The 10,264-nt window shown below is 40.9% G+C and overlaps 1 protein-coding gene across 2 annotated transcripts in view; it reads left to right on the top strand.

The window, feature by feature from the left end:
- KATNAL2 (katanin catalytic subunit A1 like 2) overlaps positions 1-7,335 on the top strand; it is a 35,096-nt gene extending 27,761 nt beyond the window's left edge. For both annotated transcript variants that reach the window (XM_023750862.1, XM_023750861.1), the window contains exons 12-14: positions 5,330-5,492; positions 6,555-6,657; positions 7,164-7,335. In XM_023750862.1, the coding sequence (XP_023606630.1) occupies positions 5,330-5,492; positions 6,555-6,657; positions 7,164-7,303 (406 nt within the window). In that variant the 3' untranslated portion in view covers positions 7,304-7,335. The remainder of the gene's footprint in view (positions 1-5,329; positions 5,493-6,554; positions 6,658-7,163) is intronic.
- Positions 7,336-10,264: the final 2,929 nt, after the last annotated feature.

The raw sequence follows: 10,264 nt of genomic DNA, 5'->3' as shown, positions 1-10,264 counted from the left end.
AGCTCAGCGTGTCAGCATTTGAAAACCCCTACTTACTCTGTGCCATGTCACATATAGAAATTTTTTGATATTTGCAACCATAGTAAAACAAAGACTTATATTTTTGATATTTATTTTATATATTTAAATGCCATTTAACAAAGAAAAATCAACCAAAAAAATGAGTTCGAGTGTCACCTCTGACACGTCTGTCATAGGTTCGCCATCACTGCCCTAGACAAACCCATTTTGTCTCCAAGGGGCAGTCATTCTCTCCTTCTCAGCAATGAGAGGGCATGCAGCGACTTTGTTTATTCAGTGCTTCTCCTCTGAGGAGCACCTTCCTGATCTATAGCATCACAGGGAGGACAAGAAGGAAGTGAGAATAACAGCTCACCAGTATCATTTCATATGTAAGTAAGTGGTGAGAAGGATAACAAATGTTGCATTGTTAATATTACCACTTAAAGTAACAGCCATGTAAGGAATATTTAGTGATCACAATTAGGACGAATTTGACCCGTCAAGATTGTTGAGTATTCAGAAACTTAGGCCTGGGAGTCCGGAGGGAAACAAAATACTGAACAGGGCCATTAAGGTAAATGCCATCTTTAGCTATCTATTTAACTTGATGGTAGTTTGTACAAATAAGGTATGAAAATTGTTTGTGTGGAGTATGTTGCAATTCATCTTTTCCTTGCTATTTGCAAAAGGGCCAGAGATTTCACTGTCTCTTTTAAAAAGTAGACACCTGGTATGACCAAACTCTAGATTAAAAACACCCCTCCCCCCAATTCCTAATATTTAGAAGAGAACATGAACTCAAAGAGATTATTGCTCTGGGAATGGGAAGAAACGTACCTATATAAACCACTCCTTCCCATATGAATTCACTCCTTTCTGGTATGATATTTCTGTAGAAGTGTATACATGTGATTGCAGAGCTCAGCAGACATAACCCAGTTCTTTCCACCATAACTCCATGCATCCCCTGGGCTCCAGGGAGGAGCTGGCCCCAGTACGAAATGCAGGTAGGAGTTAGCTTATGCAGGGCTCACTGTGGGAGACAAGGTAACCTTCAATGCTTTATTCATCAGCTCCCCATCACCTACCAAAGAATACAATTCCTTAACCTGCTCCTCAAGGATTGCCACGACCACTCACTTCATGTTGGTTATGGATATACTGCGAAGACTTTGCTTACAAAACTTTGCCTTTCTCTGATCATGCTGAGATACTTTGAACTGAATATGTTTGAACTATTGAATGAACGAACTAGAATTATGTTTGGTTTCCAAATTCTGTAAAATTTGGAATGATCTCTGCCCCAGGAGCCACATGGTTTAACAGGGAGATAAACCAAAGGGCTGAGGAAGGCTCCAGAAGGTTTGGTGCAGGAGCCCAAGTGCTCAGGTGCAAGGCCCTGGAGCTCATGTAAACTGTCCAGGTGCCAGTGGCTTTGCCACCTTGTGTATAGCAGTGGGCATAGGTTCAGTGACCAGGCTCTGAAGTCTGTGAACCTTCTCTGTATCTCACATGTCACGCTCACTGGCTGCTTTTATTATTATTATTATTATTATTATTATTATTTATTATTATTATTATTATTATTATTATTATTATTATTATTGTTTAAAGTATTACTCACTGGCTGCTTTTGACCTTTGAAGTGATGGAAGCACCAGATAACCAAAATAAAGAAGACATGAGGACAGAATAACTAGTCAAAATCAAAGTGTATGAGCGAAAAGGAATGTTTTCTGGTTGCCACAAGTTAAATTTTTTCTTATAAATATATTGGCATAAAGAATAATTCCTGGGTACATTCCATTTGTCCTTTGTTTCCTCCCTTGTATGGTTATATTATTATTGATGTCATTAAAAGTGCATCCATCAGGCCTAGCTGTCAGAGAGTTGCACTTATTTGGTGCCCACAGGCAGTTTTGAGGTAAATCTCTTGCTTTAGGGCATTAGCTGATCAATACCGACATCTATAGTGAGGGATTGTTTTCCCACCTCCCTCTGCATGAAATCACTCTGGACGGAGTGGGGAGTCTAAGAGAAGGTGCCCTTACAGACCCTTCCTTCTGCATCCCCTGCCTTTTCAGGAGGGGCAGCCTCCTAGGTCCAAGGAAAGGCCTTGGAAGGAACATGACAGCTTCTGATCACCCCTATCCCTGCCGTTTTTTCAGCTTATTCACTCTTCCTTCCTGGTTTTCAGACTGAGACTCTCAAGTCTTATTTTGTCTTTGAAGTTTATGGGACCAACATTCCTTCACTTCAAGACCAAAACCTTCCTGTTATTGCCTTTATTTACTTATAAGCAGGAGTTTATCTTATTCATTTCTGTAATTGGAGACTTAGCAGGGACAATACACTTGACAGGTGGTTAATATTGCTGAACTGAACTAATTCCTAAAATGTGAGTTTGTTTCTTTTGTTTAATAAAAGGCATCCCCCTGCCCTCTCTCCTTTCCTCCCCCCACTCACCTCACCTTCCCCTCCCACCAATTCAGCCGCATTTCTCTGCTGTCTAAATCACACAGGTATTCCACCAGCTTCATGTTCTTGGAGACATGTCTTCTAGAGCCTTCTTACCAACTCTAAGCTGAACTGGTTGTTCTCCTCACCCAGTATGTAGGGGAGACCCTGGGACCTCACCTCATCCTCCTGGAAAGCTCCTTCTCTCTGTGTCAGACCATCTGTTTCTTGGATCCCATGTGGCCTTTGGTTTGGTTTACTGTCTCCCTTTGGTTCTTCAGTACTTTCCTGATGAAGGGAATATGGGAGGTAAATTATTTTAGGCTTTGCTTGTTGAAAATACTTTTATTCTATCTAACAACTAAATTAATGGTTTGATCAAGATTTCCTCAGAATTTTGAAGGCATTATTTTCCTTTCTTTTATTAGCTCTTGCTACTGATGGAAGTCTTATTCTTAATCTGTATTTTTCTCTCTGGAAGCTCTTATGATCCTCTCTTTGTTCTCAGGGTTCTGAGATTTCACCATCATGTGACTTGGGAGTCTCCTAGCAGTGACTGTGGTGACAGCAGTGACTGAGGCACAGGCTCCAGAATCTCACTCTTTAGGTCCAAAGCCAGTGCCACCACTCAAATAGCTTTCTGACCTCTGTGCCTCAGTTTCCTCATCTTGAAATGGAGATGATAATATTACCTACCTCATAGGGTTTCGTGAGAATTAAATAAATTAATATCTGTAAAAAGCTAAAAACAGTGTTATTTAAGCATTATCTTTTATTAATATTCAAATATGAAAAAATGATCTCTTAGAGTTCTGTGAAGTTTTTTGACCCTGTGCCTTGAGTATGAATGTTGGTCTGGAGAGGGGGGATGGTTGTACAGGGGAAGATGTGGCCGAGTCTCTGATGTGAGACGAATTTCAACAGGGTGAGGCTGATAAAGAAATAGGTAACTGCTATTGCTGGTAAGACACCCCTGGACTATGGATTCTCAGCTCAGGATTGGAAGAATAACAGGGAAAGGAAAGACAATCTTTGAAGAAATCTGGTCACTCCAATTTAGAATTCAGATATGCTCCCTGGAAAGGTATTTTTGTTTTTCAGTTTATAAGGAAATATCATGACATAGATTCAGAATGACAGAAAAATGGGAGGATGCTTTAGAGATTCTCGATGTCTTTATGAATGAGAAATATCTGGTGATGATGCTGTCATTGTTAGTCTTCATTAATGGTTAAGCTGGACCAACACAGGCATTTCCTAATTTCTATATTAGGAAGTCAAACAATTATTTACCTTTCTAGTAATTGAAATTTTAACATATAAAGTGTTCACAGACTTATACTCAAAATGCTCTATTGATAATAGGAATGACAATTCAGGGTAATTCAAGAGCCCGTTAATGAGGGGAAGCTCTACATTAAATAATAATTCCAAATAATTCATTTAGAATAAAAATTTTTGAAATCACCATTTTGTACCACTCTCATGCAATAATTGATTTGAAGACCATTAAGAGATGCTAAAACCACTAGTTGAAAGGGAGGGGGAAAGGAGTATTCACATGGTGCCAAAGTATTGTACATAGAATACTTACTATTTGCAAAGAGGCTTCCATTACAATGGACAGATATGCTATCAACAGATGATCCCACTATTCAAACACCACATCACTAATAGTGAGATAAGCCAGCACGTGGATCCCAATATAATAAACATATTTGCCAAAAAATCTTTATCCTGATTCTAATAACTAAGCTTTTAGGTCTGCCTTCCATCTTAGAGAATAGGGGATAGAGGAACCAGGAACATGATACCATGAGGAAAACATCAAGCCAATCCAGAATGTGGAACATTCTACAACTAGCCTTATCTTTTCAAAAAGGGGCCAGGACAAGGAGACTGGTCTACATTATGATATTTAGGAGATATAACTATATGTAATGCATGATCCTTGATTGGATTTTGGTTGAAAAAACTATGAAAGATATTTTTGGCATGATGGGCAAAATTTTAATAAGGAATGAGCATTAGACATACTATGCCATCAATGTTAATTCTGTCAGGTGTCCTAATAGCATTGTAGCTATGTAAGAAATGTCCTTTTCAGGGGGAGAGGGGAGACTGTCAGCAGAAGCATTTAGGGGTGTGATTTCATGTCATGATGTAATTTACTCTGAAATAATTTAGATAAATTGATATGAAGCAGGTTATGGCAAAATGTTAACTGTTGTTGAATCAAGATGGTAGGTACATGGATATTCATTGTTTTATTCTACTTTTCTATTTGTTTGAAAATTTCTATTAAGAAATTTAGGGAAATGGCCTGCAGATGCAAAGTTGTGTACATCTGACCTGACAGTGTTTTCGAAGGAACACGAGTGAGTGTGTCAAGGGCCACATTTGCTTTGGGCACCCTGGAAGGAGCATTTGCTCTGTGTGTTCACCACAGCAATGGCGTGAGATAGTCATTCGCTCCAGAATATAGGAGAGTTTTGGAAGAATTAATGTGCTTCCCAGAGTGCCCACGTTATCGTCAGGAATGATTTACTCACTGGAGGGGTCAGATTGAATGATTCATGTTAGGACTGCAATGGAAATGCTCCTTGTTTGGTTGCTAGTGAGATTTTCTCCCCCAAATCAAGTCACTTAAAATTACCTCCTTTACGTAAGTTTTTTTTTTAGGATGTATTTTCTTTTCTTTTTTTTTTTAAGCAAACTAGTTGTCCTATCCATTCAAGCATTGATGTAGAGGGAGAGTTAAAATGCTGAATTGCTTCCTGCAGTGCAAAATTGTTCTTAAATTGACCTTGTTGCTTAGGAAGTGAGTTCACAGCCCCAACCAGTTCCTTCGTTTCTCACGTGATTTCAGGGAACTGGACTGTGCCATGTTACGCCGCCTGGAGAAGAGGATTCTGGTTGACCTCCCCAGCCAGGAGGCCAGGAAAGCCATGATCCACCACTGGCTGCCCCCTGTGAGCAAGAGCAGAGCGCTGGAGCTGCACACAGAGCTGGAGTACGGCACGCTGAGCCAGGTAAGCTGCCCCGGAGAGGCATCGTAGGCCAAGCAGCCACCACGTGACCGTCTTCTCGGCAGGTTCTTCTCATGAGCTGCTCGGAGCCTCTTCCTTGAGTCACTTAGAAACGATCCAAGCTCCCCAACAATGCAACGGGCCTCTTCTTCATGAAAGAATGAGCTCTTTGTCACTCGGAAATATTCAAGCAGGGAGAAGCAATATGATATGGTAAAAACAGCACAGGGTTTAGACCTGGAGAACCTATGTCAAATCCTTGCCCTGTCAGCTGCTTACTATCTGTGTGACCTCAGGGGAGTCACTTATTCTCTGAGCATCAGCCTTTTCATCTATAACAGCGGTTCTCAACCTGGGGGTCGAACGACCCTTTCACAGGGGTCGCCTAAGATCATCAGAAAACACATATATAATTACATATTGTTTTTTGATTAATCACTATGCTTTAATTATGTTCAATTTGTAACAATGAAATTGGGGGTCACCACAACATGAGGAACTGTATTAAAGGGTCGCGGCATTAGGAAGGTTGAGAACCACTGATCTATAAGGTGGGTAACAGATATGCCACAAAGGATTACTGTGATGATTAAATGAGAAGTCTTTTACAAATCCAAAAGCTCTAGGTGCATATCTGTTGCCTTCATTGTCACTGCTATCATTGCCTTCTCTGAGTGGATACTTGAACTTGATGTTCATTGAGGTTCCTCTAAGGCAGCTTATGGTCTTATTTGCAAGAACAAAAATGTCTACTTAAATTTGATCATCCTTGGATTTGGCACAAGGGCCCCATTAGACTAACATGGGTGGTCTAGTCTTCACCAACATCTTATAGCATATATTTGGAGGGGAATTAGGAAGTTGTTGCCCAGCTTCTTAGGTTATCCAAACATGTTAGAGACCTCTCTTTCCCCAAGCATTGTCTATCTGGGAATCTTTGTACAGTGTCCATGTGGGGCAGATCCAGAATCTAAACAGGGGCTCTGACATACTGGGTCCTGACCAGAAGGATGTGATCACCAACATTCTGCCTGCTGACCAATGGCTGGTTTGGGGCTCTTTCAGGAGACTGAGGGCTACTCAGGCTCAGACATTAAGCTGGTCTGCAGGGAAGCAGCTATGCGGCCTGTGAGGAAGATCTTCAATGCACTTGAAGATCACCAGTCAGGTAAAGCTGGGACCACAGCAAAGGTGCTCTGGGAGGGAAATCTGTTTAAAAATCCAACTTTCACCAGCAGGTGGAGCCTTGTGCCTGTTCTTGGGGGCTCTTTACTCTTGCACACAATCTTGGTCTCTCTTTCCTGCACTCACTCAACTCCTTCCTCCTCTGGTGTTCTGTTTTGGATCCACTTTGCCCCAGATGATAAACTCCTTAGGGCTCGGGCTTTTATTTCTCTGGCACACGATGATGTTGGGCTGGATCCACTGCGGCACTATATAAATATTAAATAAAACTTTGATGATACATTTAAATCACATATTTTTGTCTGGACTTCAGGGGCTGAGTTGTACATTAAAGAATTTTCATCTGAGCCCTCTTTAGTGTTGACTTTTCTGCATTAACCATTAAGAATGTTGCATTATGCATTGTCTTGAAAGAAGGTCTATTAGCATTTCAAGAGCATTGATCACCATAAGGTCGATTGTTATGCTGTTACTGTTGTTTTTATCTAGAGAGCAGCGATTTACCTGGGATCCAGCTGGGCACAGTGACCACTGCTGACTTTTTGGATGTGTTAGCTCACACCAAGCCTTCAGCAAAGAATCTGACTCAGAGATACTCAGCCTGGCAAAGTGAGTTTGAATCTGTTTGAAATCACATTGACCCTGACCTGTCCACAAAGACAACCACAGAGGCCTTCTGCTTTATTAGTGTAAGTGGAAGAACATAATGATTGGAATAAGAAGAGAGAAAATCATTCTTGAAGACTGAATTAATTTGGACAACTGTATTGCTTTAGAAATGAGATATTTTCATTAATTTTTCATAATTGATGTCAGCAAAATATTAAAGATTTCAATTACAGTCAGATGTGCTATTAGGTCATACAATGGAGACTTTTCTTACAATTAAACTCTGTAAAATTTTGAAGAATAATCTGTTGCCGTGTTCCTCATTTGTGACTGGGATTTTCCTTTTGATGGAAAGAAAAATGTAGTTAGGAAAAGTGTGTTGGAATGCAGGGGGTGGTTCTGAGATGGGGAGCCAATTGGAAGCTAAGCTTGATATAGACCATCTGACCTACAGACAATTCAAGGGTGGATAAGGACGGGAACAGGAAAGGAAATGCAGGGTCTATTTCTTTTGACAATATTCTGCATTTCATCAGCTCTCAGTACTTCTGACCTCAACCAGTTTTATCAGCAGCAAACCCCTAGCAGAGTAGGCCTCACTCGGAAATGTCACTCCATCTCTAGAGACCGCTGCTTGGAGTCTAGAGCTAACAGCAGTGGTGACTAGCACACCACCACCACTAGCTACCAGTTTGAACATTTTGAGTTCTGACCCCTAATAACATCTTTTGACTTTACTGTGTGCGCTGCCCGTCTCTTCCCATTACACAGCACCTCGTTGGATCCAAAGCTTCGGCTGGATCTGAGCTTCTAGAACAGTCATCCCCAGTCTCCCTGCTCTTAGGCTCCTCCATCTCTCCATATGGGTCATGAACAGCTAGAAGCATCTCCCTCAGAAACCCCCATTGGAGAAGCATCCACTTTCAACTCCTGATAAATTCTGAAGGCTTCCACTAATAACATCATCCCCACCCCCAACTAGAACTTATCTACAGTAAGTCACCATCTTTTCCTTGCCTTGTTTCATCATCCCTGCAAGACAGGCTCCTCCTCCAAAGAAAAACTTCCAGTAAATGGGACATTTGGATAGGTAAATATTCCAAAGGACTTTGTTTACCCTTTTAAGCAAAAACAAAGCATGAGGGGGGACATTATTTTGAGTAGAATATTCTCAAATGTCTCTTAAAATGCACTCATGGGAAACTGTAGTCAAATTTAAAATATACCTTACGTAACAAATTCAAAGTAAACAAAAAGGTATTTTACCATAGGATATGCTAAAAAATACTTCATTATCATTAGCTATTACCCTATGCCGCACTAGTGATACCTGAGGCATAGGTCTCTGAACTAAATGGCCACAGGCTGCTAACTGTTCAATTTCCAACATCTGCTTCCTGTGCTTTTGGGTTATTTCCTTGGTCAGGCTGCCAGCTGACATTTCTTGTAGCTGGTAGTCCATTTGCTTGTGGCTACTTGTCCTTTCTGATTTCATAAAATCCCAATTAGCTGGATCCACTATTGTTAATTTGTTGTGGTTGGAAAGTAGATAAGTTTGCATTGTATGTGTATCTAACAGTGAACACATAAAGGGCAGGACACTCTGTGGACATCCTTCGTAACCATATTTGGGCCCTTTTAGCTTACGGCTGCCCGTTCCTGACTCCTCTCAGGGTTATGTGTGGTTTTGCCATCCCTCACAGTAAAGACACCCAATCTTCTTCCACTTCCAGAACCCCACACAGTCCACTGTGTACCGAACACATCTCCACATCCTTCCTCCATTCCTTTTAAGAATCTCTAAGTTCATCTTGTAATACTTCCAACTTCATTCAGTCACATATTTAATCCTTCTCTTTCTCCCTTGCAAAGATTGTCTCCAAATAATTATGCATGTGTTTTCAGGTCACGCTTTTATTTTCGTGAGTTCTTTTTTAAAAGACAGTTTATATATTAAAATGACTTCCTGCTTTGGATGAAATTAAATGTAGGTCTTTCATCCCTCTGCCCTGTCCCTACCACACAAGTATGTCTTTTCTTATCATCCCAAATAGTCATGTTATGACGTTAGGTTAACTCAGTAATCGGTATTCACTGCAGAGCCAATTATCGAATTTTCTTTTTTGGTGACTTTTGTCTTACCTGGAATTAATAACTGCCCTTTCCCCCTATTTGCTTAGTTTTCTAAGTATCTTTTTTCTTTTTTTTTTGCAACACATCCTTCAGATCAGTCAGTTACCCATCAGTATTATTTTCCAAATGGCCAAATATCAGACAAATTTTCAATTCTATCCCCGGGCCCTCTGGTCCTGGGATGCAAGGGGAAGGGAACCGAGGACCCCTGTAGTATAAGTAGACATGTGCCTAATTCCCATTGTCAGCCCCTCATCATCTCACCCTGGCCCACTGCCATACCCACTGTCCCCAAGGCCTTAACTTTCATGGTTTCACTTTTTCAGAAGATAAACCTCCATTCTCCTGCCTAGGCTGGGGGTACTCATCTGGCTCTCAGGGTGGGCAGGGTCTAGGGCTCCATTGTGTTTACCAGCTTTCAAACAATTCCTTGCTCTCAACCCTGCCGCACACCTCACTTCCTCTCTACCTAGTACCTCCCAGCCTTGAGTCTTTGAGGTGGTTCTTCAGGATGAATTTTGGCTCTTTTCTTTGCGCTGATTTTAATTACCAACACTGCATTCACTTACCGTCTTCCAAATTCTCACATCCTCTCATCCACTGATGTTTCTTCTACTGTTCTCTTGCAGGTTGTCTTCCTGGATTTATGCATCCTTTCTTCCTTTCCTCTTTAGTAAGGCTTTGAAAGAGACCACCTAACATATATGATTAATCCACTATGTTTATAGAATCTACGATTATTTTTAAAGTAGATTAAAAGCACATCTGAGTTTATAGGGATATGGGAGATTGACCGATTAATTGAAGGAAGAAAATGTAACCTAAGCCAACATGTGGTGTTTTCTTCT

Source organism: Myotis lucifugus, unplaced genomic scaffold (assembly GCF_000147115.1).
Source record: "Myotis lucifugus unplaced genomic scaffold, Myoluc2.0 scaffold_16, whole genome shotgun sequence".
NCBI lineage: Eukaryota > Metazoa > Chordata > Mammalia > Chiroptera > Vespertilionidae > Myotis > Myotis lucifugus.
Note: the sequence above shows the minus strand (reverse complement) of the source record. Positions and strands in the feature narration are given on the sequence as shown.